The 12715-nt window shown below is 35.9% G+C and overlaps 3 protein-coding genes across 3 annotated transcripts; 2 read left to right on the top strand and 1 right to left on the bottom strand.

Moving 5' to 3' along the window:
• Window positions 1-1908: 1908 nt before the first annotated feature.
• Window positions 1909-3635, top strand: LOC108200825 (uncharacterized). Its single transcript, XM_017369083.2, has 5 exons — window positions 1909-2026; window positions 2332-2470; window positions 2745-2818; window positions 2914-3000; window positions 3085-3635. Exons 2-5 carry the CDS (start codon window positions 2332-2334, stop codon window positions 3343-3345), a joined length of 561 nt encoding a protein of 186 aa, XP_017224572.1. The 5' UTR covers window positions 1909-2026; the 3' UTR covers window positions 3346-3635.
• Window positions 3636-5313: 1678 nt separating this feature from the next.
• LOC108202961 (cryptochrome DASH, chloroplastic/mitochondrial) lies at window positions 5314-9938 on the top strand. Its single transcript, XM_017371607.2, has 13 exons — window positions 5314-5859; window positions 6256-6395; window positions 6487-6711; window positions 6801-6926; window positions 7016-7090; window positions 7232-7348; window positions 7448-7494; window positions 7772-7848; window positions 8214-8289; window positions 8359-8428; window positions 8676-8799; window positions 8956-9005; window positions 9346-9938. The coding sequence occupies exons 1-13, from the start codon at window positions 5439-5441 to the stop codon at window positions 9520-9522; spliced, it is 1725 nt and encodes a 574-aa protein (XP_017227096.1). The 5' UTR covers window positions 5314-5438; the 3' UTR covers window positions 9523-9938.
• A 20-nt stretch (window positions 9939-9958) lies between these two features.
• Window positions 9959-12555, bottom strand: LOC108202962 (uncharacterized). The gene is made up of 4 exons (XM_017371608.2): window positions 12367-12555; window positions 11591-11706; window positions 10745-10959; window positions 9959-10413 (listed from the first exon to the last, which is right to left on the bottom strand). The coding sequence occupies exons 2-4, from the start codon at window positions 11678-11680 to the stop codon at window positions 10149-10151; spliced, it is 570 nt and encodes a 189-aa protein (XP_017227097.1). The 5' UTR covers window positions 11681-11706; window positions 12367-12555; the 3' UTR covers window positions 9959-10148.
• Between the last annotated feature and the right edge of the window lie 160 nt (window positions 12556-12715).

Below are 12715 nucleotides of genomic sequence, written 5' to 3' on the forward strand. Positions count from 1 at the left end.
CATCAAAATGCAGAGTCTAAGATAATAACAAGTAGAATTAGCTCAACAAGTTATGAATAGTAAAATGTGTTGGGTTCCGTCCCGAATTTTTAAATAAATTAAGAATCCTAATTGGAGAAGGTATCTTATTTATGATAATTGAGTTAATCCGATTCTTGGTAGAATATTAATTGTGGAAGGATTTCTATCAAAGATAGGAAAAGATGGTAATTATCATAAATAGGATTCGAAGTAAATTAGGATTAGAATATTTTGGATGCCTATAAATATAGTTATTTGTAGGAGTTTTGTGTATTGCAAAAGTTAGAGAGTTGTGTGAGAGATACACAAGAGAGAACTTTTGTGATCAAGTTGAGGGGTTTGTATTGTAATACATTCATATTTAGTGGATTTGTGGTTTTACCCTCGGGTTTTCACGTTAATTGTTTGTGTTCTTTACTTTCGTGCTTAATATTGTGTTTGATTAACGTCAATCTATAGTGGATGCGATCCTAACAAACTGGTATTAAGAGCTCAGGTTCGAGGAGTAGATTCGACGTTAAAGTGGAGACAATCACGAAGTTGGCTGTTTGTGTTGTTAGTTGGTCTTGTGTTGATTTTTTTTTTTGGCTTGATGGAGGATCTGAAATCGTTAAGGATTGATGCACCCAAATATGATGGGAAGACGGATTTCACTATGTGGCAATTAACCGTCAAGGATGTGTTAATTCAACAAGGACTTGATGATGCCTTGGAGAAAACAAAGCCAAAAGAGATGAGTGATACAGATTGGGCGAAAATCCAGAAGAGAGCGGCGAGTACAATCAGGCTGGCACTTGCACCCGATGTGAGATATAACGTGTTGAAGGGGTCGACACCAAAAGAGATATGGGACAAGTTAGCAAGCATATACGCTTCAAAGTCGTTGACCAACCGACTTAATTTGAAGATGGAGTTGTACTCATTAAAACTGGATGAAGAAGGTAATCTCCATGATCACATTAGTTGTTTTAATCAGCTGGTATGTCATCTGGCTAATGTTGGTGAGCCGATGAAAGATGAGGAACAAGTTTTGTTGCTGTTGTCATCATTACCGAAGTCCTTCAAATATTTTAAGCAGACGTTGTTAGTGGGGAGGACGTCTCTTACGCTTGATGATGTGTTAAAAGCGTTAAGAGATAATGAGAGGATGACAAAGGATGCTGTTTCTCAAAGTGGTGAGACAGTTTTAGCTGTCCAAAGTGCTGAAAGAGGGAGGAGTCGCGCGCGCAATGATCCGCAAGGAAGAAGTAAATCTCGGCCGAGTAAGAAGGATATGAGCACTGTTGAGTGCTATTATTGTGGTGAAACAGGTCATATGCAGATGTTCTGTCCGAACTTTAAAGAACACTTGAGATCCTTTAAAGAGATGAAGGGAAAGAACAAAGTTGAAGATGCGCACTCTACACATGTGATCTCAAGTGATTTAAAGTTGAACAAAGTTAAAGAGACACATATTCATTCCGACTAAAAAATAATTTTTGACTTTTAACATGTAATTTGAGACGTAAAATAAACGTATTTTTATTTATTATTTCATGATTCTTCTTTTCTGGAATAGAAATTTAACATCTATATTTTTATTTACTAGCATATGATAGAATGAAGGTCGCTTGTTAATACTTGTACAATAACCAATCGATCAGTAAAATAAAAAATAAATGAATAATTTGAAAGCCGATACTCCCTCCATCCCATAACACAAATCGTTTTGAATTTTGACACGTAATTTGAGATGTATAAAAAACATATTTCTTCATATTATTTTTCAAATAAAAATTTAACATCCATTTTTATTCAGAAAGAGAAAAATTGAAAAATAATTTATAAAAATATGTTTTTTTTAGGCCTCATGTGACCCGAGTTATATATTAAGCTCATCTTATTCAATATCGGGCAAACCCCGAATCTGTTAAAACCCGGCTATTCCTTTCTTGCCCCGACCCGACTCTTGCACTCTTGTTCTTTCAAAACCCTAGCTACCCAATTCAGTTCCACCCAAATTCAGGTAATTCCCTTAATTCGTGCTCATATATATTATATAACGTTCTTCTGTTCTGATCACATTCTCATCTCTACATGTTTTGTGAACGTTAGTTGGGATTAATATGTATTGTATTGTGTATCTATATTTTCTAGGTATAAAAAGATACTATTTGTTTATCTAAACACACACACAGTTATCTTATTCTATGATTTATTCGATTGGTGAAGCTTATAGATGTTTGATTTTTAATGTTGAATTTGAATTTGTTTCTTATGATGTAGTGTGAAGTTTTAAAGATTTTTCTTTGTTGAATTTTCGTGTTTCAGATGAATAAGAATTCGGATAAGAGATCGGAAATGTCGAGAAAGAAGCAGGGGCGTAAAGAGGCGGCGTCTTCAAGTTCTATGGATCTATCAAGCCCGGATACGGATATTAGGTCTATTATGAGAGACATTGAGTCTTTTGGTAAAAAATTCTCCTTTGTTTTAGCTGTTTATTGTTAAGCTGTTTGCCTTGGTAGTATCTCGTTTAGCTCCCTTTGTTATACTGGCACGATGAACTCTGTGATAGTGTTTATCGGTAGTGAGAAGCTTTAGCACTAGTTGCTAATTTGTTTAGTTAGCGGATGTCTTTAATGATTATACAGTCAATAATTATTATGTAAGGTTCATCTGGAATAACATTTCAGTATGAGAGAATTGATTATCGACCTAATATTGCTCCAAATGTCATACAACAGTTAGCTCGAAACATATGACATGGAAAGAGAAGAAGGAGTTGGAGAACAAGAAAGTTGTTTCTCTGGGTGGAAAGGTGAATAACTAAGATGTATTTCAGGAACTTGGAACTTATTAGATCCATCTTATGTTAGGAACTTGTAATGATGAGTATGTTGTTCCTTGCCTTAGCCTGTAAAGAAGCAGAGGTTGCCTCTAAGTGTAGCACGAGTGCAAATGAAGAAGCAGAAACAAAGAGAGCAGAAAATGCTACAGGAGGTCTGTAATCTGTTTGCACTTCGGGTACTAGTGTTGTGTAATATATCTGTTTCTTGAAATAGGTGCTAATGAAGGTTTTTGCAGAGTGCAATACTTGGACGATTTGGAACCAGGTTTAATGGTGAAAAACGATCAGTGGATAAGCGCAGGCCCGAGGACCGTGTGTTGAAGTCAACTGCAGGGAATTTCAGAAATGGTATACTTGATGTTAAACATATGCTGAAACCTGCTCCCTCTGCATCTAGAGATGGTGATGGTGGTAGCCATGGAGGCGGTAAAGTTCCGAAAAGAAAGGGTGGTAAAAAGAACAAAGGGAAGAAGGGTGGTGGACGGAAGCGCCATTAAAATCAGATTAATAAGATTTTTCTACGAGGGGATCTAAAATTTACTAGTACCATTAAAGGGACCTTTAAAAAGACGGGGCCTTTTTTCCTTCCTATGAGTATATTCCTTGTGGGACAGGTAATCACATTTTTGTAATCTGGAGTCAATATATAACCTCATACCGGTTGTACTTTGTTTTCTGTATTAGTAGTTACCTTAAATTTTTGGTAGTGCACCTGTGAAAGCAAATTGTGTGAAGCTCGTTATTCTGCTGGAATTGGCATTTATTATGATGATTGTTGTAATGGGTATCGCTAATGTGTTGGTTTCTCTATGATTACAAATTGAGAATCAGGCATGGGGTGAATCTGAATATCGTATACTTAATTATTGCATCTCAAGTTGCAGTAAGCTTCTGTGAGTTCCTTTGAGGGGAATCTGCAGATTTAACAGGATTAGGAAACTCATTAGACCATGGCAAGACAGCAAAAATTATAGCTTTTGTGGAGAACCTGTGGGTAATTTACAGATTTCGTAGGGAACTTGTTTAAATGACTGCAAGAATGTGATATTAGTAGAGGTGAATGCATATTTCTTCTCCAAAGAGTTACTTGATGCACCACTTTCTTTGTCAAATGTGCTCCCAGCCTAACACATAGTATTGATTTACACTGATTTTTGCATCATATTCAGTATTTTAAGACAGGTAGACAAAAACTCAATGGTCCTATGCTGTTTAACTCAATGGTCCTATGCTGTTTTCCAAGGAGTACAAAATTAGACACAAAATCTTTCACAGAATGACATGTATTAAGTTTTGATTAGAATGAGTCTTGTATCACATAAGGTGATAAGGGTGTTCTTTTTTAGGAAAATGTTTTCATGCACAAATTTGGGTACAAAATCTTTTACACATTGACATATATTAAGTATTGATTGAAATGTGCCTTCTATATTGACACAAGGGTCTTTCTAGTTTCTGCACATGGCAAACATTGACAACTATTTTTGACCCGAAAGATTTTTGTCGGTAAAGATTTTTGTGCAGGCAAGGACCATCATTGTAATGTGATGAAAGCCACTAAAAATTTACCACATCATTGTAATGTGATGAAAGCCACTAAAAATTTACCATCTAATTAAAATGTAGTTGTTAATGTGTGTTCATGAACACATTGAAAAATCCGTTCACATAAATAGCATCGATTAAAACATCGTACCTCAATTATTTCAAAATTTTATAGGGAAAATTAATTCTGAAATCCCTGAATTATAGACACTTTTTTTTCTAGGTCCCTGAACTATAAATGTCAATTCATAAGTAATTTAACTCTTGATTTTTCCTATCTGGGTCTTTCCGTTAGATCTGGTTTGACGTCGTTAGTTCTTCTTAAATTCATGAGAATCAAAGATAACTTTGAAGGTGATTCCGATATCCAAATTTGAAACTTGAGTAATCAAATTGCTCGTTTTTCAATCCTCTATCCATCTATACCATCAAAATTTAGTTTGGTAATTTCCGAATTTTGAGTTGAATATTAGTTTTCATTTTAATAGCTTTTATTCGGATTATAATGATGCAGATTGATAGATCGTGTGATTATGAGCATGTTCATATAATTTTTGTGATTTTTGATGTTCAAATTAGCTTCGTCGGAAAATTCGAGCTCACCGGATTTGAGCTTTTCCGACCAAGTTCGCCGGAAAAACTAACGACATCAAACCAGATCTAACGGAAGGACCCAGGTAGGAAAAAATCAAGAGTTGAATTACTTATGAATTGACATTTATAGTTCAAGGACCTAGAAAAAAAAGTGCCTATAATTCAAGGATTTTAGAATTAATTTTCCCAAATTTTATACCCAGTTTAATGCATATGGCGTGCTTTATTTTCTAAAGCAATTCTCATCAAAATTTAAACCAGTAAAATCTAGCGGGAGTACTAAGTAAAAGAAAACCAAAGGCCCCCACTCACCAACCAATCAAACCTGTGGTATTGAGTTTAACATAGTATACTCTTCAATCATTGGCCAACATCTTGCCACGTCACCCATCTCCCGCGCTTTCCAAACACCTCTAAATTCTAACACAACTCCATCTCAATCTCATGTAACATGAATCTTTTCTCACCAAATCTTCAAAAGTTCAACTACATACATCTCCAATCAAAAACCCATCTCATATTTTCTTGTATTTTTAACCTCTCCTCTATTAAAATGAATAATACTTCTAATTCAAGAACCTCAGCATCAGCCACACGATCAGATAATTCTAAGGTTCAGATGGTTCCGGAGCTTGGTTACGATGAAATGATCAAGATTTCTGAGGAAACCATGAAGAGATACAGTTTGAATTCGATGCCGAAAAGGGGTAAAGGGGTTGGAATTGTTTGGTTTAGAAATGATTTGAGGGTTTTGGACAATGAGGCCTTGTTTAGAGCTTGGGCTTCTTCTGAGGTTGTTTTGCCTGTTTATTGTGTTGATCCTAGAATTTTCAATGGCACCACTCATCATTTTGGCTTTCGGAAAACTGGCGGTAAGAATTTGTTTCATGTGCTTTGAGTGCCATATAATTGACATAATGTTGTTACTAGTTTGAGTATGCAGCTTAATTGGGTTCTGAATTTGAGTTTCTGTGCCTTATGTGTGTGAAATTTATAATTTATACTAAAAATGTGTGTCATGTGGAGAAATTCTTTATCTTTTACATATAAAAGTAAATTCACACTGGATCATATTATTTTTTTGTTCTATTAGTTGTTCTTCCTTGAACCTTTTGTGGACTAAATTTTGTTTATGAAATTATGTTGGAGATTTGTTTACTGTTGAAGAAATTCAATCTGGGTGGTCGGAAAATATAATACTTTGCTATTCAAAGTGACAGTGGAAGGGCTTATCATATGGACACCTTGTATACACTTCCTTTTTGCAGATTTGAGAACGCTTTTTCTCATAGAATGTTTGGATGACCTGAAGAAGAAATTGATGCAGCGTGGATTAAACTTACTAATCCAACATGGGAAACCTGAGGAAGTTATCCCTTTACTTGTGAGAGCATATGGAGCACATACAGTTAAGGAACTTTGACTTGATGTCACTTTTCTCCCCAAGATCTTTCATCGGTAGTTATTTAGAAGATCTATAATATTTAAGGCATGTATAGGTTTATGCCCACAAGGAAACTTGTAGTGAGGAGCTGAATGTTGAAAGATTGGTCAAAACTCGTCTGCTCGAGGTGAAGCTGCCAGTCAAGACAGGAACAGGAAAAAATCAGACTGCCACTAATAGTGCGAAGTTGGAGTTGATATGGGGGAGTACAATGTACCATGTGGATGACCTCCCATTTGATTGTAGCAGTTTGCCAGACATGTATACTCAGTTTCGTAAGGTACCTTAAATGTCATAATTTGGTGTGCTGTAGAACTTCTAGAAGAGGCTTATATGTCATCTTTCCTATTGTAATTATAAATTGTACAGAATGTGGAGTCGAAGTCTTCTGTCAGAAGCTGTATCAAGATCCCAACTTCACTAGGACCCCCACCTGACATTGAGGATTGGGGACGCGTTCCCACAATTAGTGAACTGGGGAGTGGTGAAGAAAAGGTAGCTTAAACTTTTTGTGCAAGAAATTAAAGAAACAAGTTTTTATATTTACAGAATCACATGCCAGGAATCCCATATTGTTTATGCAGATTAGAAAAGGGATGAGATTTGTTGGGGGTGAAAGTGCTGCCCTGACAAGGGTACATGAATATTTCTGGAAGAAGGCAAGTTCACTTCTTGTTTCTGTGCCTCTAGAAACTTTAGTTGACATACTGCAAAGATATCATATTGAACAAATTGTGAAAGATAATCTGGTTTTTTACAAAGTTGGTATTGAAACTCTATTTGTATAACAATTTATGCAGGATTTGTTACGGATGTATAAAGAGACCCGAAATGGCATGTTGGGACCTGACTACTCCACAAAGTTTTCTCCTTGGTTAGCTTCAGGAAGCATTTCCCCTCGTGTTATATATGAAGAGGTAAAAGAGCTATATTATCATGTCCATCGTACATACTGCATTACTTGAGCTAATGAAAGATACTGATCATGGTTTTACCACTTATATTTTTTACTAAAGGTAAAGAGATATGAAAAGTTGAGGCATTCAAATGATTCCACCTACTGGTATCTCATTATCTCTCTCAGTTTGGTTTTCTTATCTCCAGAAGTGCGTTTTAATTTATGTTTTTTTAAATATGCTTCCTGATGTGTTGCAAATATATAAAGGAAAATGCACCGGATCAGTCCATCTATTGTCATAAAAAGAATCTCTCAACTCTAATATTCAGATCCAGTTCCAGTCTGAAAATATGCATATCCATCTTTTGTCTTTCTTTCATTCGCTCTGGTAGTTTGGGACATACTAAAAAGTTTCTTTATGAACTTATTTTATACTTTACAGGGTCCTGTTTGAATTGATATGGCGTGATTACTTCAGATTTATATCCATTAAATATGGAAATCGTCTTTTTCATCCAGGTAACATAAAAAAGTTTCACATTCCTTGCACATTATTTGTAGCTTTAAGTTGCTGTGTTCGTCTTCTTAGCATCTCGTAGCCTTTGGTCATATGTGCAAGACTTACTTTATTTATTTTTTTCATAGCCCTACTATTTCATCGTCTTTGTCTTACAAATCCCTTCAAGTCAGTCTGCAGGACTGTGTTTTCTTGTAGTTAGATACATGATAAGGTTCATCTTTTAAAAGGTTCCTTTCTGGAAGGGCGAGTCAGAAGATATGTTTTTCGTTTGCATAGATCCTAAAATGAAGTCCGATATGTGCTTTTTTCTTTCGGTTCATGTACTTCCAACAGTCAGATTTTCTTAACAAAAATCTGATATCAGGAGGGCCAAGAGAACTGGGGTATACATGGAGCCAAGATATCGGTCTGTTTGAAGCTTGGAGAGATGGTCGTACAGGGTAAATTTTATGCTCTTCCTGTCTCCTGTGTTGCCAGCATGTTCTGATAATGAAGATTTTTGATTTTAGGTACCCTCTCATAGATGCGAATATGAAAGAACTCTCAGCCACAGGTTTCATGTCAAATCGAGGGCGACAGGTAAAACCACTTCAAATATGCCTGTTCTATATTTCACCCTAAAACAGCATATTGTTCGTATGTTATAAGGGGGCATCAGCTCCATGCTCTCTTTATTTTTCTTTCTCTTTCCATATACTATATTTTGTTTTTAGGAGATAAAAAGACCTCTCAGCTGAACATTTATCTTTTCGCTAACCTGCTTGTACTTAAAAATAACAATCTGTTTTTCTGAAAGAGAATTAATATCCCATATGTGTTATACCAGATCGTTTGTTCTTTTCTGGTTCGAGACATGGGGATTGACTGGCGAATGGGAGCTGAATGGTTCGAGACATGTCTTCTGGATTATGATCCGTGTTCTAATTATGGGAATTGGACTTATGGAGCAGGTGCTTGTCTTCATTGCTTGCATCTTTAAGATTTGTTTATGCATCAATTTCGCAAGCAAGTTGATTTGGACCCTCTTAGTTGCAAATAACTTGTATATATGATTTACTTGCATGGATTTAACAGTTAATATTTGGTTTATTCTTCTGTTTCCTTAGGTGTTGGGAATGATCCAAGAGAGGATCGCTATTTCAGTATTCCAAAACAAGTAAGTGGACTCATTACTACCATTACTAATGTAATTTTAACTGGTGATTACTCCAGCAAACATAGAGATGAAGTGAGTTGTCAAAACTGATTATGCAACATAGTTTCTCTAGCTGCAACTCGTCGCTGTAAAGATTAGTCGTTTTTATATTTTGTTTCCAATAACCAAAATATTAATCCTCCCTCTCCCGGGAACTTACTGATCGTGAATTATAGTATGTCATTAGAATCTCGGGGAGGGATCAAAATCTGTGTGCCTGCCTGGTGTCGATTTGTCTTTCCTTCCTTTTTTTCATTGAATCTCTACTATATAATGTAATAATGTGTACTCATATGTTTAGGCCAAAAACTATGATCCTGAAGGCGAGTATGTAGCTTACTGGTTGCCAGAATTGCGGTCAATTCCAAAAGATAAGAGAAATTTCCCTGGACATTTTTACATGAAGCCAGTTGTGTCTCTTAAGCATGGTACTAGCAATACGACGTTTGGAAAAAATAGAGCCCCTCGAAGAAGATGAACTGAGCACCAGTGATGCGATTGGACAGAAGAGGAAATGAGCACCACTAGAGACTGCATCGCAGATAACTTTGTTTCATCAGGCTTGGCGAATACTCTTTTCATACTCTTTTCTGTTAGCTGAATTAACTGAAAATCAACCGGGTTCACATTGAAGTCTTCATGTTCCGCTAATGCTGGCTTTCTTGCCACCAGTGGTCTGTGTGTAATGTGCTTTATGTATCCTGAAGTTCGATTTTTTACCTGCTCCTGTGGCTGACACTATTACTGCTAGACATTCCGGTGATCAACAGTTGAGCTTCAGGCTGTCCAAGATTGTATATGTATGTGTGGTTTCGTATATTAACTGGCACAAGATCTTACACTGTATAACTTGATATGTTTTAACTAATGCAAACAAAATTTAGTATTGGTTTCATAACAAGCCCCGTGGGTACGTACATTTATAAATCGGTCCATTTCAAATGAAAGTAGAAACATAACAATTATGACAAGTATTCACAGATTCAAGGTCCGAAATGATAATTCCTGGAAATATTGATAATCTGATACGTTTGACATATCCAGCTTAATGACTAGAGAATACTACTAGCTGCACTTTGCTCCATAGGTTCATTTGCATCATTATTAAGATGCTACAACACTGTCAAGATCAGCTTTACCCGCCACTACTTTTTCCTCGAAGTAGTCCTCCCTCGCATTGTCAGCTAGCATAAGGGCAACCAACCAAAAGAGGGCTGAATCAAGAGAAACAAAGGCACCACCACCAAGAAGGCCCGTCTTAGCAGTAGGGCAAGTTGTTTCCATATTATGATGAATTTTATTTGACCGGTGACCCTGTTCGACTATTGTAGGCCATAATAGTAATGCTGCAGCTAATCCAGCTGTACCCCTGTATTTTTGGTACAAGCATGTAAAAATGGTAAGAAATGGTAGGACATATACTGCACTCAGTTTGCTACGAGCAAGCACTTCACATAAAGAACTGATAGGTAATTTTGGACCAATTTTTGTTTTGTATAATTTTTATAAGAGAATGCATTGAATTTTTAGAAAAACAAGATTCTCTTGTATAAGGTGAAGCATGACATTCTACAAATATTCAAATGAATAAATCAATCAAATAATAAAATGACATGTAAATAGGAAAGGTAAGCCAAATAATTAGAAAGTAAGAACTGAAACAAGATTCAAGGAAATTGGGAGCTTGAAATGACACTTACAGAGCAATGTTGAAAAATACAACGAAGCTAGTGCTCTGAAATAAAGCTGCCTGTGGAATACTCTTTCCCTTGTAAGGATAAAAGAGAGACAAGAAACCAGTCACCGAAGAAACGACGAGAAATGCAAATGAAAGATAGCCCAAAACAATGGTTGGGTCTGATGGATACTTGCAGATAACAACGCCTTTTCCTGTGATTGGAGTTCCAGAAGGAGGCTGAAAAATAAAAACATTACACAATCAGCCACATACAAGTGTTAGTGACAAAAGCTTACTGCAAAGGGTTCAAGCATCCAAGCAGCGCGCCTCGTAATTTTTCTCTATAGCAACCAACCAGAAAGGAGAACTATTCAGCATTTAAAATAGCATTCTAGCCAAATAGCCAATTACTACCGAAACTCGTTTATCCCTTCTCCACAGAGCATCTCCAAAAGCATTTTAGTTAGCTCCTAAATATAATATAAATAATGTGACTCGTAGCAAGTTATTATACTTTTGAGAGTGTCGACTCCAACAATACTTTTTATTTTGACTCTTAATTCATATTTTATTCATATTTCAAACTTATCTATGACAAAGATTAAAATCCAAACATGTAAGAGATTTTTAAGAGCCATTAGGATTCTCTTGGAGCTCCATTTTTTGTGACTCTCTTTATATTTTAATTTAAGAGCTTCTTTAGAGCGTCTCTTGGAGATGCTCTAAAAATATCTATTTATCAAAAACGTTCAAATTAAATGCAAACTATATACGGAGATGCAACACTTTATTCCGATGCACAAGTATAACAAGATTATATAGCGAAGTTGCAGGGGGGCATCTATAAACATTCACAGCAAGAAAAAACCTTCTTGTTTTCAGCAATGACTCCAAATATGAAGGACAGCACACCAAATGTTGCCACAATTAAAGACATCTGTTTCGGAGTAAACGCCATCAGGTCTTCCTAGTAACACTGAATCCCTGCAAACTAATAATCTCAGCTTAACCAGGCGAGGACCGCGAATAGATATGAACAAGAAAGAATTCGACTACACAGATAAGCCCTAAAATAAATCTCGAAAGGGCCAAGTCATGATTCTAGCATCATAATATCCAAAAATTAATAATTAATTATAGCTTTAAATTTTCAAAACAATCACCATGTCCAAGAATTTTAACACACTCTAAACTTGTAAGTTGCAACATACAAAAACAGCAAGGCAGGCTTTTGTTATCTTGGACTTACAATTACATATATAACAAGGGTCCTAGTCCCTGACAACCAGAACCTTACAAGTGACATACTATTTTTCGGCCTTCGACGATCAGGATTTTAACATTTTTGTTATAATCTGGCGGTTAAAAAACACTAAACATATTAAAATTTTGTTATAATCCTGAAAGCTGTATATTCATCTAACGGTCCGAATGGCCACTTAAAACATTCCGACAATCAATTACCAGGGACAAGGACCCAGAAAACAAAACACTCAAATCCAACAATATAAACACAGGTATCATGAAACATGATCACATTCACACAGCGAATAATAGATAAGTAAAAAAAAACTAAACCATGATCAAACAGATTAATATGAATTTACGGGTGATAAAAAAATCAAAGTAAAAAAGGAGACACACCTCGTCTTCGTGGGAGATGGGTGAATCTGCGAGAATGGTTGAATGAATCTGGAATTGTGGATGGTGGTAAATATAGAAGTATGTGTGTGTATAATACAGCTAAGTGACACAAGACAGAAGTTAATGTACGTAGACTTCTATTGCAACTATGTTAATGACTGTGATACGCTGAATCAAAGATTCTGATTACGATGTGAATAGAAAAATTAGGAGGGCTATCCGGCTATATCTTTATTTTTCATTATATTTGTTCATAAATGTTTGTTAATTGATGCCAGTGTTCTGAAAATTCCAGATTTAACCGATAAATTTCCAATTAATCCCCTGCAAGATCGGCCACCAATCCGAT

Source organism: Daucus carota, chromosome 9 (assembly GCF_001625215.2).
Source record: "Daucus carota subsp. sativus chromosome 9, DH1 v3.0, whole genome shotgun sequence".
In the NCBI taxonomy this organism is placed as follows: Eukaryota; Viridiplantae; Streptophyta; class Magnoliopsida; order Apiales; family Apiaceae; genus Daucus; species Daucus carota.

Coding starts and splice junctions, on each gene's coding strand:
- LOC108200825 (XM_017369083.2), top strand. CDS start 2,332: ATGAATAAGAATTCGGATAAGAGATCGGAAATGTCGAGAAAGAAGCAG. Junction 2,471..2,744: donor GAGAGACATTGAGTCTTTTG/GTAAAAAATTCT, acceptor GTCATACAACAG/TTAGCTCGAAACATATGACA. Junction 3,001..3,084: donor AGCAGAAAATGCTACAGGAG/GTCTGTAATCTG, acceptor AGGTTTTTGCAG/AGTGCAATACTTGGACGATT.
- LOC108202961 (XM_017371607.2), top strand. CDS start 5,439: ATGAATCTTTTCTCACCAAATCTTCAAAAGTTCAACTACATACATCTC. Junction 6,927..7,015: donor TGGGGAGTGGTGAAGAAAAG/GTAGCTTAAACT, acceptor TTGTTTATGCAG/ATTAGAAAAGGGATGAGATT. Junction 9,006..9,345: donor ATTTCAGTATTCCAAAACAA/GTAAGTGGACTC, acceptor TCATATGTTTAG/GCCAAAAACTATGATCCTGA.
- LOC108202962 (XM_017371608.2), bottom strand. CDS start 11,680: ATGGCGTTTACTCCGAAACAGATGTCTTTAATTGTGGCAACATTTGGT. Junction 10,960..11,590: donor TCATTGCTGAAAACAAGAAG/GTTTTTTCTTGC, acceptor TTTATTTTTCAG/CCTCCTTCTGGAACTCCAAT. Junction 10,414..10,744: donor GTATTTTTCAACATTGCTCT/GTAAGTGTCATT, acceptor CCAAAAATACAG/GGGTACAGCTGGATTAGCTG.